Here is an 18,956-nt window from a genome sequence, read left to right as displayed (position 1 = left end):
CCATGTATCCTTTTAATAGTGATGTCACAGCTAAAAATATGAAAGATAGTACTGCTAAAAGAAAAGGAGGACTTGTGGCACCTTAGAGACTAACCAATTTATTAGAGCATAAGCTTTCGTGAGCTACAGCTCACTTCCTCAGATGCATATCGTGGAAACTGCAGCAGGCTTTATATATACACAGAGAATATGAAACAATACCTATTCCCACCCCACTGTCCTGCTGGTAATAGCTTATCTAAAGTGATTTCCAGCACAAATCCAGGTTTTCTCACCCTCCACCCCCCCACACAAATTCACTCTCCTGCTGGTGATAGCCCATCCAAAGTGACAACTCTTTACACAATGTGCATGACAATCAAGCTGGGCTATTTCCTGCATAAATCCAGGTTCTCACATCCCCCCCACCCCCATACACACACAAACTCACTCTCCTGCTGGTAATAGCTCATCCAAACTGACCACTCTTCAAGTTAAAATCCAAGTTAAACCAGAACATCTGGGGGGGGGGGGTAGGAAAAAACAAGAGGAAACAGGCTACCTTGCATAATGACTTAGCCACTCCAAGTCTCTATTTAAGCCTAAATTAATTTGGATACTATTAATTTAGGCTTAAATAGAGACTTGGAGTGGCTAAGTCATTATGCAAGGTAGCCTGTTTCCTCTTGTTTTTTCCTACCCCCCCCCCCCAGATGTTCTGGTTTAACTTGGATTTTAACTTGAAGAGTGGTCAGTTTGGATGAGCTATTACCAGCAGGAGAGTGAGTTTGTGTGTGTATGGGGGTGGGGGGGATGTGAGAACCTGGATTTATGCAGGAAATAGCCCAGCTTGATTGTCATGCACATTGTGTAAAGAGTTGTCACTTTGGATGGGCTATCACCAGCAGGAGAGTGAATTTGTGTGGGGGGGTGGAGGGTGAGAAAACCTGGATTTGTGCTGGAAATCACTTTAGATAAGCTATTACCAGCAGGACAGTGGGGTGGGAATAGGTATTGTTTCATATTCTCTGTGTATATATAAAGCCTGCTGCAGTTTCCACGATATGCATCTGAGGAAGTGAGCTGTAGCTCACGAAAGCTTATGCTCTAATAAATTGGTTAGTCTCTAAGGTGCCACAAGTCCTCCTTTTCTTTTTGCGAATACAGACTAACACGGCTGCTACTCTGAAACCTGTCAGTACTGCTAAAGAGTGTTAGAAGTGATTTAATTTAACACTATTTAAAAAAAAGATTTTTGTTAGTATACAGCACAATAATGCAATACCATGACAAGCTGGGCTGTTGTGCTCAGGCAGAAGGAAATGAAAGACTACGAGGCAGATTATGATAATAGCTGCCTTGAGTAAGGGACAGAATATAACTGCACTGCCCCTGAAGCATACCAGATAGCTAGCTGTGATTTTGAGAGAGTCACAGTTCATTTTCTGGCTCCCCCTTTCCTCCAGGGGGATGTAATGGGCTATTAGGTAGAACAGTCGCAGATTACTTCCTCCTGCGTACACGCTCACCTGTTGGGAGAGAATGTATTGAGTCAAGGCTCCACCCATGTGGCAAAAGGTGTAACAGCCCTGCAGGCTGCTTTCCCGCATACTTTGAGGTGTGTATCCCATAGACCAGTGTTTCCCAAACTTGGGACGCCACTTGTTCAGGGAAAGCCCCTGGTGGGCCAGGCCGGTTTGTTTACCTGCCGTGTCCGCAGGTTCGGCCGATCGCGGCTCCCACAGGCTGCGGTTTGCCGCTGCAGGCCAATGGGGGCTGAGGGAAGTGGCAGCCGGTACGTCCCTCAGCCTGCGCCACTTTCCGCAGCCCCCATTGGCGTGCAGCGGTGAACCACAGCCAGTGGGAGCCGCGATCGGCCAAACCTGCGGACACAGCAGGTAAACAAACTGGCCTGGCCCACCACAGGCTTTCCCTGAACAAGCGGCGTCCCAAGTTTGGGAAACACTGCCATAGACCATATGAACATATAAGCGGTGCATTACAATCCCTTTCTTTCCTGGGCAGGGCACAAGCCAAAGTGATGATCATGTCCTGAAATAGCATACACTTTTCCCTGCATATTGTAACAAATATTGCTCCACACCCATGTGTGCAGCCCATTATTTTAAGTGCATATTTTGGTGATTTAATTTGTGGTTTTGCTGTCATGTTTTGTCATTATTAGCAGAACCTTTTCATAAAACCAAAGTCTTAACACGCAGTTATATATAACGTTATGCTGTATGTGATTCCAAAGGCTCAAAAGTTGCTGTAATACTTGGATTCAAAATATTTTTTTCTTGAGCAAAGAGAGAGAAACTGGAAACTAACGTACAGATCTTTATGGTGACCATTCTCTATAAAAGCCTTGGAAGTAAGTAGTGGTATTCCCTGTAGGAATAGTGATAATACCACTGTGATATTATCTACTTGCAAAGGCAAAATTGTAGATTTTAATGGTGACTATTGTAACTATGTAAAGAAAGCTCCAGAAAAGTCTCATATAATCTCTGTGGCCCCCATTCAAACCTAAATCCAACTGGCCAGGCCTCACAGACCAGCTGTGCACTGGCGTGATCAGGAGGTAAGGTTGGCTCAATGAGCAAGACAATAAGCAGGTGCTTAGATCTATATTCTGTGTTTACAGTGTCTAGCAAAATGAGGCCCTAAACCACGGCTGGGCTCCCTACTTGCTACCATAATACACAAACAAACAACATTAAATGATACAGCTTGGGAACTATTTTGGGATGGAGAGCTCATGTACATAAGCTCCCTGTCTCCTCCGCAACACTGTTCTCTGCTTGCAACCCACTGTTTCCCATACTAGGGCCATGCAGCTCATGAATAAGAAATGATCAGGATAAAGCCAGTATCAGCCACCTCCATCAGAGCAGAGAGCAGTCTTCACAGCTGCTGACATTCCATGGCGTAGCAGCTGCAGAGGAAGTTTGGAGGTGGCTAGAAGCCTACAAGTTCTCTTCAGAAAAAGAATAGGAAAGCCTTCTCAACAATTGTTTTCCTTCCTTTCAGGAACTTATTTCCCTTCCACCTTTATATTTTGTATTTTTAAAAGGCTGGAATTTTCCCGCAAAGCAGGTTCCCACTCTTTCTGGAACTCCTGTTGAAGTGGGCTTGCTTTTCCCTTTCTGAGCCAGATAAGGCTCAGATCAAAGTTGACTTTGGATGGTCTTTTTCAAATAAATTATTTAATTCCAATACAGAAATACTGTGGGCTCAGCTGATGTAACCTGGCCTGGTACCATTACGCTGAAGTAAATGGAGCTACATCCATTTACACCAGATGAGAAAGTGGTCCTGAGGAAAAAAACAGAATGTAATTAAAGACTGTATCATAATGCATACAAACATGGGGGTCAAATTAAAATTCCACAGGCAACCTTAACTCTGGTATTTCCTAATTTTTGAGTATTTGACTTTGCAACTGTAGTAATGATCTTTTAATGTAGTTTTGTGTTTTTATATATGCGGTGTGTGTGTGTGTTCTTTATGACATAATAGCTCTAAGCCTGGGAAATAAGACAACGCAACAGACTAGTGGCAAAAATATTATCTATTGATTGCATCTCTACCACAATATGTACAGTAATAGCAAACTACCACTCAGGGGGTTGTCCATAGCAATTCCTTATAGAATGACCATTCCCAAAGATAACTTTGACCCTTTTATAATGATTGGATTTGGGACTAAAGAACAGTAAGCTAAATAAACATGTTTATTTTGATTCTGCTTTGAGAGGCAATAGAAGAGAAGAGACATATGGTTACTTTTTTTTCAAAATGACTGTGCTAGTTAATCAGCAATCCCAATGTTTAATTTCTGCTTCAGTTGTGCCAAGAAACAAAAGAATATATATGTAGATTTAAAGAGATTTTGTATTTAAATCTACAGCAATAAATTTCCTTGAAACACAAAGAATTTCAGAAGATATCAAGTGTTTTTGCTAAAAATAGTATTTTGAAGACCAGAGGTTTCTCACTCATCCTGAAGTCAGAGAAATGGCATTAAAATTTGTATTTATTTAAAAAGAAAATATGTCTAAATAACCCCTTAAAGTTATAATTTACCATTATTAATTAAGAGCCTGAAAGAAATGTTTGTGCTGAATTTGTACATAGCTTTCCAACCTGAGTGTGTCTGCAAGAGAGAAAAATATGGTGGTAGCTGTGTGGGGTGGAGAGAAACAAGTTTGAGCAGAGAGAAGATAAAATGTATAGTGCAAATGGAAAACAACATTAGAGTTTCTCTCTCTACTGCAATAGGCATGAGATTTTTTCCCCAGAGTTGCTGATATCAAATACATTGTGTTTTGGATTGAGAAAATCTGACAGATTCATATGTAGGTGAGAGTGGCAAGAAGGCAGATCTCCAATAGGAATGATAGACTGGGGACTAGGCCCAGTGTTGGATGGCAGGTGGGAGACAATAAGGAGATGAAAGAGGTCAGGGACAATAAGAAGATGAAAGAGGTCAGGTGTCTGTGCAGGCCACAATGGGAGTGGGTGGGTAGGGGACTGGGCACCGGGTCGAGATGGACTGCAGTGGAAAGAAGTTGGTGAAGGACTAACTATATGGAAATTATTAACATTTATGTCTAACTTATGTTCTCATTGACAATGAAGTTAACAGGTTTGCATATGAACAAAGTAGAATTTGAACTTTAAAGGATGACTCACAGAAGTTCTTCCTCGGGGTACTCATCCAAAAACGGGACTTGGGCAATGTTGCCAATTGTCAGAATTTTATCATGAGTTTCAGGATATTTTGTGTTTTTATTAAAGCCCCAGATGATGGAGTCAGGTGATTGCATGAGAATCAGCTTTCACTAAAAATAAAAATGTCTAGTACTCATGGTTGTAAAGAAAAGGTGGAAAATGTGAACTCTAAAGACTCAAAATGTAAAAGTCAAATAAAAAGAATCCAATATTTATTGTTTTTAAGCCATTCGCAGGATATCTGAAGTTATGATTCATAATATTTGAATGCTTGGGGTTAGCAATATTGCTGAAATCACTGGGGAAACATGCAGTTTGCTTACTCATTAAAATAAACCTGTGGAAGTTGCCTTAGCTTATATGAATATAGTCTAAGTCCTGCTCTACACTACAAAGCTAGGTGGACAAAAGTCACTTGCATCAACCTAGTTGTTCATATGCATATAGTCAAATTTGTCTGTCGCCAACGTAAGTGCCCCATTACAACGCAGTAACATCACATCACTGAATGGCACTGAGCCCTGGTTGACCTACTATAGTCGACCAGTGCAAGTGTAGACACTGGGTGACATACATTGACCCTAAATGTCCTCCAGCAGCTGTCCCACAATGCCCAAAGCTGACAACTCTGGTCACAGTTGTGAACTTCACTACCCATGAGTTATGCAGAATGGAAGCCACAATACTGGCCACATGCTCTAAACATGCTCCTGTCTGGAGTAGGCAGTAGGCTCTCCAGGGCTTATGGGGAGAAGAGACCGTGCATGAGTAGCTATGGAGCAGTAATAAAAATGTGGCCATCTATGAGCACATTGCACAGGGGGTGCAGGTGAAGAGATATTACAGGGAGCAGCAGCAGCACTGTGTGAAAGCGAAGAAACTGCATCGGGCATACCAGAAGGCCAGGGAGGCCAACACTTGATCTAGTGCCAAGCCACAGACCTGCTGCTTTTAATACAAGCTGCATGCCATACTTGATAGAGACCCAAGCAGCACCCCACAGAGTACCACAGATACCTCCAAGAAGCTTGAGACACAAACTCCTGCCATGAACTGAGAGTAGGAGGAGGAGGAGGAGGAGACTGTGGGACATGCAACTGGGGGGTCTGGCTATGCCACAAACCAGAAAGTATTTGAAACTCCACTGCAGTATAGTCAGTCCTGGCATTTTAGCATGGGTGAGCCCAGTGCAGGGGAAGGAACCTCGGATTAAGTATGTGAATGCATTTCCCACTACGGTGTTTAAATGTACAAACGGTGCCTGACCCCAACATAGCAAGACATAGGTATCGACTCTTCATTAAATTATTTGTACTAGAAGAGGGAGTGGTACAACAAACAGAGGTAAGTCCTGATCTGCTTTTCATTCCCCTGTAGTTAGCTTCAGGGGAGCGCGGAAGAGGCAGAGCTTGTCTGAATCTTCCTGAGAGAACTCAAGACTTCAGGGCCACATAGAGCACGGTCATGACACCACATTACGGTGGATGACGAAGACGAAGATTTTGTCAAGGACATTTTTAGTAAAAGTCACGGACAGGTCATGGGCAATAAAGAAAAATTCACAGAAGGCCCTGACCTGTCCCTGACTTTTACTCAAAATATACGTGACAAAATAGGGAGGGAGACGGCTCCAGCACCCATTGTTGCTGCTGGGGATCTGGGGTCACCCACCACCTGCGGTGGCTGGGGAGCTGCCGGGGCCCCCAATGCCCTGGCGGCTTAGAACTCCAGGGTCCCCTGCCACCCAGAGCAGGAGGGTCCCCCTACTGCCCATGGCTCAGAGGTTTGGGAGCCCCTGCCACCGCAACAGCTGAGAAATCCAGGGGGGCCCTGCCGCCCACGGGGATACCCCACAGCTCCCGGCTTCTGTGGGCAGCGGGGGACCGCACAGCTCTGTGGCACTGTAGGATGAAGTCACAGAGTTCTCTGGAAGTCACGGATTCTTCTTCTGCAGCCTCCATGACAAAATCATAGCCTTATGGATGACTGGTAAAGTGCTCTTTCAAGACATCTTTACATTAAGTTCTTCTAATAGCCCTTGTTCCTGGCTGTTTGAACTCAGCAGACAACCACTCCACTTCTGTCCGGAGGCAGCTTTTCTCCCTTTGCCTCATAAATATTATGCAGGACACATCAGGCAACTATAACCATTGGGATATTTTTCTCACTGTTATCCAATCTTGTGAGTAAACAGTGTCTATGTCCCATTCAAACTGTCATTCTGCATCTGCTGAGCCAGTAACTGAATATTTCCTTGGTGCTGTTGACATGGCTGGCATACAGCTTCATGAGCCAGAGGAGCAAGGAGTAGGCATTATTAACATTTCCACTGGTAGGGAAAGAATGTCCCAGCTTGCAGATTTCAAAATAGTCCTGTGTTCTTAAAGAGGCGAGCATCAAACATCTTCCCTGACCAGCCAATGTTGATGTTGCTGAAGCATCCTTGGTGATCTACCAATGCTTGCATACCCATAGAAATGCAGCCCTTTTTGTCGATGTACTCCATGACGAGGTGGGCTGGTGCCAAAATAGGGATTTTCATGCTATCTCTTGCCCAACTGCAGTTTGGGAACCCCAGTACTGTAAATCCATCAACTATGTCCTGCATATTGCAGAGAGTTACAGTTCTGCATAGCGGGAAATGATTAATGACCCTACACACCTACATGACCCTGACCCCCACTGTGGATTTTCCAACTCTGAAATGATTTCCCACTGATTGGCAGCAATGTAGCATTGCAAGCTTCCAGAGAGCTATCACCACTCACTTCTTAACTGTCAGTTTAGCTCTCTTTTTGCTGTTCCTGTGCTGGAGGGATGCTTTTTGATGTCCCTGTGCTGCGAGCTCAGCACACAGATCCAGAAGTGTGGTTTTGCACATCCGAAAATTCTGCAACCGCTACTCTTAGTCACAAACCTGAATTACGATGCAATCCCACCAATCACTGCTCATTTCTCAGTCCCAAAAGCAATGCTCCACCATCTGCAGCTGCTCCGTGAACACAACCAACAAACTTGAATTGGTTTTCACAATCTCTCCTCAATGAAATCCTCAAGTCCCTCATTATCGTGGTTTGTCCTGTGGCTCTGCAAATACCAGAGGATTGTTTGTCCTTTGTGTGCAACGTTCATGACAATAGTGCAGACCTGTGTTGGTTCCATGCTTCTGTCTGAGATGGACATTAGGAAGTAGTGAACAGTTTTGCAGGATTTTTTTTAAAAGGCATGAAAATTATGGGTAATGAATGGCATTATGGGATGGAGAAGCTTGCATGATGGGAATCTGATCCTTTGCTCCCAGTCACCCCTGTGTGACGTGTTTCTGCCGCACCCTGCATTGCCAAAATTTACCAAGAGACAGTGCTCTGGACAATGGCAAGTTGCATACTGGGATAACCATAGTATCCTTTTTGAAGAGGACTACATTATGCAAACTAGAAACCTTTTAGTTGAGACCCCCAATCAACTGTGGGGAGTTACAGTGCAGCACTTTGGTTCATGCTGCTATTCACATCCTCATTGTCCAAAATGTGGGGCAGTGGAGACACATCCTAAGTGCAACTTTACTTTAACACATTCAGATTCCACTAGTTCGTAGGCTCTAAAATTTACTTCTTAAGTAAAGTCTACCAGTTTGCATGATAGCCTATCAGTAGTTTGGCTTGTCATGTTTAACATTTTTATTTTAAGTCAACGCGTGAAATATCAGCAATAGTTTAGGTAAACACAAACATATGTACATGTCTAGCAATAGTATTAAAGAAGAAACCATATTCATCATTATTTTAAATGCTTCATTCATTATAATAATTTACATTGCACTTTTGGGTTATGCTTAAATGCTATGCAAAATTATTTTTAAAATCTAGATGTACAATATTTTATTATATTATTAATTCAGATTAATAAATATTCAGATAAAATGCTCAGTAAATTTATTCTAAACACTAAGGACTTAGAAACTGTTTTGAGATGCCTATGTCTGGGATCCAGGAGCACATACTTGCAGAATTTCCCTCTAAAGTTTCTATTCGCATTCATTGTTTATAAGCCTGTTCCTACAAGATGCTGAGTACACTCAACTCCTCCTAGTGACTTCAGTGGGAGTTGAAGGCTCTCCATATCATGCTGAAAGCCACAACTGGCCACTATTATGTACATATCTTATTACCCCTACCAGAATATGTACAGTTTGCCCTACGGCGCTCTTTTAATATGGAAATGTGTGGTAGAGTAGTTGTCATTTAAAGTCAACATCAACCCTACAGCTAGCCATGGTGATATCACACAGGTGTTTCCTGCTATAAGTACAGGGAAACAGTGTGGCATCTTAAATATCACCATGGACTAACTATATGTAAATGGTGACTTTTTAATGACAACCACTGCATTCTACCATTTCATTCTAGAGAACGGCCTTACACACTTTCCATTTTGGCCTTACACACTTTCCATTTTGGCCTTAGATAACTAAATACTATTATCTCAGAATTTGCAATATTCCCTTACTATTCTTATTATAGCAAATGTTGAGGTAATAGTATCAAGGTGGCTGAAAGGCTATTAAAGGCAACTATAGTACATGTAAAAGTAAAACAAACACTTACTTTGCAGATTTTTATGACTTTGGTGCAAATCCTGGAGTGTGTTAAAAAGTCCTTATTTTACAACCTATGAACATAGACAATAAGTCAAAAGGAAAAGGGAACTCCCTAGGGATGCTGTCCAAAAGAAAAGAAAAGAAAAGAAAAGAAAAGAAAAGAAAAGAAAAGAAAAGAAAAGAAAAGAAAAGAAAAGAAAAGAAAAGAAGCCCCTACCAAGTCACTCACCCTAACTCAGGATGCTGTTGCTGCTGAAACTACACAATGAATCCTTCTGCAGTTGGAATTTCAGATGCAATAATCCCTTACAGTGTGTTGTCTAATTATTTTATTATGCATAATAAATGTAAAATATTTATTTTAGTTTACATAATTATATTAAATATGCATGCTATTTATCCTCAGTCTTGTAAGATATCCTTCACGAGTGATGTATTTTTCAGAAAGGTGCATTTATGGAATTAATGCTGTTTTGCTGGTCTGGGTGTTTATTTTGTAAAGCTTGTAAAAAGTTTCTTCTCTATTACCAGAGAACATTTTGTCAACCCTCTGGATGCTGCCTTCCATTTTTTCCTAAGTACTGTGTGTAAAATGAAGAGTGGATTGTAAACTGTTCAGTGGGGCCCCAGAGGAATGAATGTCTTTTTCTTTAATTAAAGAACAGTGGTGACACACAGTAAGTTAATGTTATATCTGTCATGAGATCTCATGGCCACAGTAAGTTATGGCAATGTGTGGTAAACACATCACAAGACTAATCCTATATTTCTCATGCACTCTAAACTCTCACAGACTTCAATGGTGTGCTAGAAAAGCAGGATTGGGCCTTATATGATCAATGACCAATTAACATAAATCTATTTTGTACTATCATGCACATATTCTTCTTCAGTGAATGGATATTATTATATGTCTAAGAAATGGTGATAGTTATAAGAAACAGTAAATTCTAATGGGCTCAGACTTAAGCCAAATGGTTCAAATCTGGATAACCACAAGTAGGCTCCCAAATCTAAATTTAGGCATAGAAGTGGCTAGATTTTCAAAAACGCTGAGCACCTGGAGCGCCCATTGATTTCACTGGGATTTGTGGGATCCCAGCACTTCTGAAAATCAGGCCATTAATATTTAGGTGCCTAAATATGGGGCCTTACTTTACGCAGACGGGTTTGAAAAGTTTGGCCTTAGGAAATACAATCCATGCTATTCATAGTTTACAGACATAGACCAGTTTCAGCAAGTTCCAGGTCTCCTTACTTTTCACTGTGCTCCATAGAAATGTCATGCAATTGAAAAAGTGTAGCCACATAACACTTCTCTCTTAAATGACATAGAAATCTAGGATAACCTTTGCATAAGTAATGGTGGAAGAAGGCCCTATGAGACCAATTCTGTACTATAAAATTGTGGTGAACATTAATTAAGAATGAATAACTTTTTTGTATAATGGAGTATATTGATTTAATAATGGAAAAGACATATTGTGATTTGAGATCATAAATGCACAGAAAAGCATATATATTTACATTTAAATAGACTGAAGGAGTCATTGGCTAAATTAATAGTGCAGACTTGAAAAATATTTCAGCCTGAAATCCAGGCTGAAAAGACCAATTATATCCCTTTTTGGAAACACATCCAAATGAGAATTGTTCATATTTTAAGATTTTTCCTTATTTCATATATAATAATTATTCACACTATTGCCAGATACATAGAAGTAGAAGATCATTTCTTTGCCACTGAGGTAATGTATTTTTGCATTGTGTATTTAGAAGTCTAAAAGTAAATATCACAAGGTCAAAATGCAAATGACTCTAAATGTAAGATAACATACTGCACAATTTTGGAGCTACAGTCATAAACATAGCTTATGTAAACAAATCAATCAAGTATATACAATCCAATGCTACACTTGTTTTCTTTTTGGGAATTTAGATTTCATTACGGATTATATAATTTGCGTGATAAAAATCTGAAGTAGTTTATTACTCACTTGGGCACACCACAGTCATTCAAGACTTTCACTAGTTAAGGAAGGAATTTCCCTCCTGATTGTGAGTTATTGAGAATATTTTCTCCTTTCTATTCTATCCAGCCCAAACCAATCTTTTCCCCTAGATGTCTTATAGTCTATTCCACTTTAGTCTCTGTTGCTAATAAAAAAGACAAGCAATATGTGCCTATACAGTTGCAAAATAATCCACATTTTAATCACAACAGTTTCTAAATTCATATTTATTCTTTTATTAGCATCCTTTCATCCTAAAGCTTCCCAGACTGCCTTACAGAAGATGAGCTCTGTTGAGCTTGAAACCTTGTCTCTTTCACCAGCAGAAGTTGGTCCAATAAAAGATATTACCTCACCCAGCTTGTCTCTTATGGAATGCATGCAGAGATCATGTCATCCACCTCTGAAAGCAGATGTAAAAGAGTGCAAGCAACACTACTGTATTTCTACACACAAACTAAAGAATACTCCTCTCATTGAAACAAAAGTTATTACAATTAAAAAGTCTGCATTTGCCAAGAGTTACCACAAAATAGTATTTAAGGTAGTCCTACAATAACCTAACCACTTGTTCTGGGGGAACTTACAGTAGACTGGCAGGATATAATTACCAACATGAGAGTTTGAGCAGAACACATGAAGGTTATCATGTTTACTACTGCAAAAAGTTCTCTAATGCCTACAAATAGTTACAGCCTTAATTTCATGTTCTTCCAAAAGGTGGCACCTACAATAACACATGCTGAGGTGTTGACTTACAATTGAATCAGTGTGAAGAGCACCACATGTTGAGTCCCAGCACAGGAGTGAGAGAAACTAAGAGGAGGGCAATATGTTAGCCACTTTGAGAAAAGAGAAAAAAAAAAGGAAAGGAAAGGAAAGGAAAGGAAAGGAAAGGAAAGGAAAGGAAAGAGAGGAAGATGGACTGGAGAAAACATAGCTGCCAACAGCCTTGGCTATTATCCCAGGACTGTGGAAACTGGCAGGCAGATATAGAGATGCTGAACTCTAGGCACAGCAGTCCCACTCCCGGCTCCTCAGTAGCTTTGCAGGGTGCCTCTCTGCCTCTCAACTGCAGCAGCAACAGCTCTAATTTCAGGTGTCAGAGTAGCAGCCGTGTTCGTCTGTATCCACAAAAAGAACAGGAGTACTTGTGGCACATCACTGCCAGCGCTCATAAGGAATCTCCTGCTGGACCCAAGAAACATGAGTTGGTACCTTAAGAGTCCACCCTCCATGTGGACAAAGAGTCAGTCACCTTGGCCCAGAAAGGAGCCGTGACAGCGGAGATCTGAAATACTATTGTAATGGGACAATTATTTCCAAATAAATGAGGAAGTGGGGGCTGCCAGAGGGTTTTCTATGCACTCTGATGAATTTTAGGCTATTTTCTTTGCTCTGTCTCTTCTCTAAGAAAATAACCTCAAACATACTAGAATACTGAAAAAAACCTTCTGTGTCCTGGGATCTCTAGAATATTTGGAAAATTGTCCCTGGCCAGCAGTTTAGCCTCATTCACTGCACATCTTATCTGACACAATATTTAGGACACTGTGGTACCTTTCCCAAACCTGAAATAGAGGTCTGTGTAGCTCAAAAACGTGATTCTTTCACCGACAGAAGTTGATCCAATAAAAGATGTTACGTCACTCACCTTGTCTGGGACCAACACAGCTACAACACTGCAATCAATATGTAAGATATGCATTTTGTGTCATGAGCAGTGAAAAAGGTAAAGCTCTAGAGGAGCTGTCCATTCGTGCACTGTGCACTCAGGGCCCAATCCCGCAAACTCGTACATGAGCAATGAGTAGTACTCCCATTCACTGGTGATTTCAAATGAATCTCATTAGATCACCAAAACTTTTCTCTTATTTCCTAGTTGAGGCCAATGGGACTACTCCTTTGAGTAGGGACTGCTCATGAGAGTGAAGGTTTGCAAGATGAGGCCCCTTTTAAGGTAGATTGTGAATGGGACAGCATTCCCCAGGAGCCGTTACCTCATTCATTGCTCATCTTGCCATACTCACTGCAATCCTTGTAAGTCCTCACCTTCCATGTGCCTCTTCGAAGATAAGCATTCAGTGATGTAGAGCCCAATACAAAGCCCTGCCTTTGCTGCCTGATCCAAAGCTCATTGAAGTCATTGGAAAGACTCCCATTTACTTCAATGGTGCCCTCAGTTTGCACTTGTAAGGCAGAAACTGTATATCTCCTAATGCGTGCAGTACAGGAGCTTCCTAGTATCTACCTCATGCTGCATGGGACAAGGCACTCTGGAAGTATCTAACTTTTATTATATTTTTTCTTTTTTAAACACTAGGAAATTCCATTAAAAAAAGTTAGGTTAAAAGAACTTGATGGTTGTATGCTTAGGACTCACAAGTCAAGAAATGCTGCGGAATTGCACTCAAAAGTTTAACTTTCCCCTTATGTATATGCACTGAGATAACTTTTAATAACATGATCACATACTCTTTCCCAAATATACTATTCATTTCTAAAACTTTGAAAGTTAATTCTCATAAGCTGCATGTGAATGATTTTCGTGCACTCTTTGTATAGCATACACAGAATAGTACACAATGCAAAAAAATGTCAAAAACGCAATCAAAGAGAAAGCATATATTACACTGCATTTGTAAAATAGCATATGATGATTTAATTAAGAACTGCATTGTAATGTATATAAGGCTTATGCGGCTGAGTTAAGCTTGCACAGATAACCTTAATTTCTCTCTTTTCCTGACTTTTGCGTGCTTAACAGTGCAGCCATGATATTGACAAAACAGGATGCCTTTTAGGGCAGTGTCTTATGGGACTTTGCCACTCAGAATGCTCTTCTTCCAACCTTGTCTGATCAACTAGTCTGGCAAGAAGAAGGAAAAACAGTAGTAGAAACTTTAACTAACTCAAGTTGCTTCCACTTTAAATATGTATTTGATGGGTGCTCAGGCTGCTAAGCCTTTTGGGGCAGCTTTTCTTTCTTGGTGGAATGGCTGCAACTCAACCGAGAAAATTTTCAAAAGCAGAGTTGATTTGAAAAGGCAATGCAGATAAGTAGTCTCACCAGGGAGAATTCTAATAGACACCAGAGCAGCTGTGAAACCAACACTCGATATTAGCATTACCGTGTTAGCACTAAAAAGTTTTCATTTGTATTTCTTTTTTTAAAGTAATATCTGAATACTATGAGACTAATTTTTAAGTTACCTCCTAATTTAATATGCAATTACTGCTGCACTGATGGTATTTTAATGGCAATATATTTTCACTGGTGACTTCAAATGAACTTCATCAGATCACCTTAACTTCTTTCATCACTTTATTATTAATGACTTGTTACCTGTAGTCACACCAGGGACATCTGTAGGGTTTTTCACCAGTATGGACACGCTTATGTCGTGTCAGATGTGACTGTGTTGTGGAAGCGAAATTACACTCATCACATCTGAATGGTTTCTCTCCTGAAAGAGGACAAGAAAATACAAGCATTAATAATTTTAACTGATAGAAAACTCCCTGAGCCACCTTTTCAGTTCATATGCAGCAGAAGAGCAAATACAATCTGCAGTTTCAAATATAACGAGCCTCTTCTTAATTACAAAATACTCCTGCAGTAACTCTCATTACAAGTTATCTACCTTACTTGCTGGCTGCTTCCTCATGTGGCAGTAGAGCAGCCTGCCTGCCTGCCAGGGAGGAGGAAGTATCGCACTGGGCTCAGATGTGAAGCCCTTCGTCCTCCTTCCTGAAAGTGCACTACTAACAAGGGAGTCAGTATAGTGCTGCTTTATTGGACTCATCAATGCAGCTTCCATCATGAAAAAGAGAGATAAGTAGGGATGGGAAACCAGAGGAGACAAGTAAAAGAACAGCAAAAATCATCAGCCTCGTTTTATAGCTGGACTAACTAAGAAAAGTTAAGTCACTCCATCATTGGAGTCAGTGCCAGAGCATGGGATTCTGTAGTTTTCTATCCTTTGCTTCACCCACAAGACCACTCTGCCACTCATGCTACACAGTTTCTCTCAGTGGTCAGAGGTCACACTGGCTGCTAAGATCGCTAGCAGCTGACTTGAAGAGATCTTGAGGCAGCCTTAGTCCAGTTATCAGCAGCAGCCTAAGCAGCTCTGCACACCACAGATGCAAACCAATTTGGGATGCACTCTAACATTGAAGGACCTGCAGCCATAGTTAGGAAAAATCAGTGATAAATTTTCAAGTCTAGGGATCAGTTCACATTGTTTTCTACATTTTTAAGGATTCCTTCTGAAAACAAAGAATAAAAAACACACAAATTCACTATTTTAAAATAACATTATTAAGGTGGAATGGTCAAGCATTCAAAAGTTAGGAACTGGCAGAATTAACATTGCATTAATGTTGCAGAATTAATGTGCATGCATTATGATAAGTCTTTAATTACATGATCACATGCCATTATTTCCATAGGACCTCTGCCTAATATACTGTACAGAATAGCAGTGCTCTCTTAATGAGCAGGTATTCAATATTTTGTTTTATTCTGGTTGTTCAATGTGGGCCCCGAGATGTTATTTACTGCATACTCTGCAAACTCTGAAGACAGATTGATTAATTTCCTCATGGGCTTTTCTGTGGTGCTCATCATTATAGTGCATGCTTCACAAATATCAATTATCTTCACAAAACCTCTGTGAAACAAGGGGTTGGGGGTTTTAATTCCATTTGGATGAGGAACTGAGGCACAGAGAGATCAAAGTCAAAAGTTTCCATTCATTTTGGGTGCCCAAGTTGAGACAACTAAGACCTGATTTTTTCAGATTACTTAGCATTATACAGCAATTTAATTCTCACTGACTTCAGCTGCAGCTGTGACTTCTGCTAATCAGAGTCTCAAACTGAACACCTATAAAATGAGGAATACGCAATTAGTAAGCATCTCTGAAAGCTGGGTTTAAGAGACTTGCCCAGCATCACACAGGAACGCTGGGGCACTGTGAGAGATAGAATCCAATTCTCCAGGGTAGCATTTGACTGTCTTAATAATGAAACCATTCTTTCTCTTTGTGTAATCCTCTGCCTCTTTCATAATACACCTGGAGCTAGAGCAGGCTGGAAAACGTAAATCCCTTCTTGTGAAAAATTTTGCTTTTTTGAATTGTTTTTTGTCACAAAACAGGATAAAATGGCAAAAAAATAAATTTTCTTTAGCAGGACAGGGGTTTTGGAGAAAAAATTGTTTTGGGAGAATCAAAACAGAGTTTTTCAGCCTCCTGGCTGCCTGGCCAGAAGGTGCTGGTCAATTTCAGGCAGCAAGAGACAAGAGACTTCCAGCCTGGCTGCAGAGTCAGAGAGCCAAGGTGCTCAGCATCCCCACCTCTGGGGTCACAGTGACAGAGAGTAGGGATGTCCAGTATCTCTGGCCCTGTAGCTGGGGGAGTAGGCTGGAAGCTACTGAGGCAGAGTCATGGCACTCAGCCCCACCAGCTCTCCTGGAAAGCTTTTGCCAGTTTCACTTTCCACCAGGCAGTCTCTTGCCCAGACAGCTTTAGTCTCTCCCACCCAGACTCACTGTCCTGGTCCCAATTTCCACCCAGACTCCCAGTCTCTCTCTTTCTCCCCCCACCCCGCTCTGCTTTGCCCAGCCAGTCCCAGCCAATGTGTTTCCCCTTCTCCCAACCTTCAATTGCCCTTCCCCCGACATTGCCTGTCCCTACGGGCTCCCAGTTCCAATCTCCCCCCCCACCCCAGGCTTCCCATCCAATCAAAGTCCCCTCTCCCACTGGCTCCCTATCCCAGTCTCTATTCCCTGCTTCTTCCAATTCCCCTCCTACACCAACACTCCTCTTCAGATATGTCTCCCATCCTCTCTCACCTCTTTCCCTCCACCCCACAGGTACTTAGACCCAAACTGCTTCCAAGCCAGCTGCAGTCTCCCTCTTACCCCACCTCCCACACCCAGTTTCCCTCTTCCCACACCACCAGCCTGCAATCCCAATCTCCCCCAGAAGGCTTCTTGTCCCAGTCCTACTCCCTGGTTGCCTGCTTAGCCACATCCAGCTCTTGCCCTTTCTGAATTCATATCAAGTAGCTTCTCCCTTCCTACTCCTGGGCCCAGTGGGGGGTGGGGGTGTGGAGAGTCACTAAGAGTACAGAGGAAACGGGCTCCCTGCTCTCAGTTCCAGCCGTACCTGGCCCAGCCTGCAGCAGCCCAGGCCTTCAATTGCAGAGAAAGTCCCTGCTCAGCTCCAGGCTGGAGCATGCCCAGTGTGGATGGAACCTTTGGGGAATTTCATTACTAAAATCTAAGAAGTCTCTACTGAGCATGTGCAAATGGCAATTTTTTTCTAAGGTTTATAACTTGGCCAAATTTGGTCAGATTTTCATTGGGACAGCGACAGGAATATCCCCTAACATAAAGGCCACCTGCCAAATATCAAGTGCCTGCTCCAAAGCAGGGAGTGCAAAACATTTTTGAAGTAAAGGACGCCAGAATTTTTTTAAAGTGGGCAAAGCAACGTATTTTTTTCCTAGCCTCATTCTCAGAAACAACTAAACTGTTTTGGCTGCAATCTTAAAAAACTAGCCTGAGGCAGACACCTGGCATGGAAAATTCAACCCAAACAGTTGAGGTTTGGTAAAGTTATAAGCAACTGAAAACAGGGTCTTAAAATGGGAAGTGTTAGACAATATTAATAACAGACGGTCATCCAGCCCCACATACATATTTCCCAAATGAAAGCTAGGATTAATCCTCATATTTCTAACTAGCCAAAGCAGGAGAAGCCCAGACTGTAGGCTTCTTAGGCTCTGAAAGACCGCTCTAGAGAAAGAAGATGGGAAACCTGCATGGGAACTGGGGAGAAATAGGCAAAGGAGAGGTAGCTTCAAGACTTAGAACAATTGCTTTTAGTAGCTCTTGGAGAGAATTTCAGCTACTATTTTTCAGCTCCTGTTCCCTGGCCAGGGGGTGAGGGAAACCCAGGATTGTGCTGGACAAATTGGGACTGCTGGCAAATATGCCTTTCCTGCTCCAAACTTTCCTGTCAAATACCCAATCTCTTCTTCTCTGAAGAAACTGATTCTTCCAACTGTTTGACTGACAGTGGCTTCTTTTCCAATTAAACTCTCTGGGATACTTAACACTATTTCAACAACCTATTCTTGAACTGAAAATTCCTGTCCCAACTCCTGGTTTGTTTTCTCTTTGAGAATTAAAGAAAATAGTAATATTTCTGAAGCCTAAGTAACACAGCTACAAGAATGATAGAGAAGGGTCTTCCTTCCTTCTAGCAGTTTTCATTTAATATACATTTGAACCTTATTAAACTGCACCTTTGTAAACTGGAAACCAGCAAATCTGCACTGAAAATGATTTTCTGGTTTGAGGTCCTCTTTAACACATCTCAGGAAAGTTCTGCTGCAATGCTGAGGCAGACCCAGTGAGGCAGACAGATCAGTGAGGTTCCACTCTAGCTAGTAGAGTTTGGAAATTCCATCATGACCAAAAGAAAAATGAATAATCCTCACCACCGCATGAGGAAGTTTCTCCTTAGGAAATCCTTGTGGCTAAGTGTTCCTGTCAGGTACAGTTTGTGTAAATTTCACTTGACAGAAAATACATCACAGCAACACAAAACAAA

At 41.5% G+C, this 18,956-nt stretch overlaps 1 protein-coding gene across 7 annotated transcripts in view; it reads right to left on the bottom strand.

Moving 5' to 3' along the window:
- The window catches only part of ZNF407 (zinc finger protein 407), a 463,568-nt gene that overhangs the window by 156,386 nt on the left and 288,226 nt on the right, over positions 1–18,956 (bottom strand). For 6 of the 7 annotated variants that reach the window (XR_012157273.1, XM_073331771.1, XM_073331773.1 and 3 more), the window contains exon 7: positions 14,675–14,795. The exons of the other annotated variant lie outside the window; for it this stretch is intronic. Coding sequence is in view for 5 of the 6 variants with exons in the window: in XM_073331771.1 (XP_073187872.1) it covers positions 14,675–14,795 (121 nt within the window). In the remaining variant the exon portion in view is untranslated. The remainder of the gene's footprint in view (positions 1–14,674; positions 14,796–18,956) is intronic. 7 annotated transcript variants of the gene reach the window in all.

The sequence above is a fragment of the Lepidochelys kempii genome, chromosome 2 (assembly GCF_965140265.1).
Source record: "Lepidochelys kempii isolate rLepKem1 chromosome 2, rLepKem1.hap2, whole genome shotgun sequence".
Taxonomy (NCBI): Eukaryota; Metazoa; Chordata; order Testudines; family Cheloniidae; genus Lepidochelys; species Lepidochelys kempii.
The sequence above is the reverse complement of the archived record's forward strand: the minus strand, read 5'-3'. Positions and strand labels throughout refer to the sequence as shown.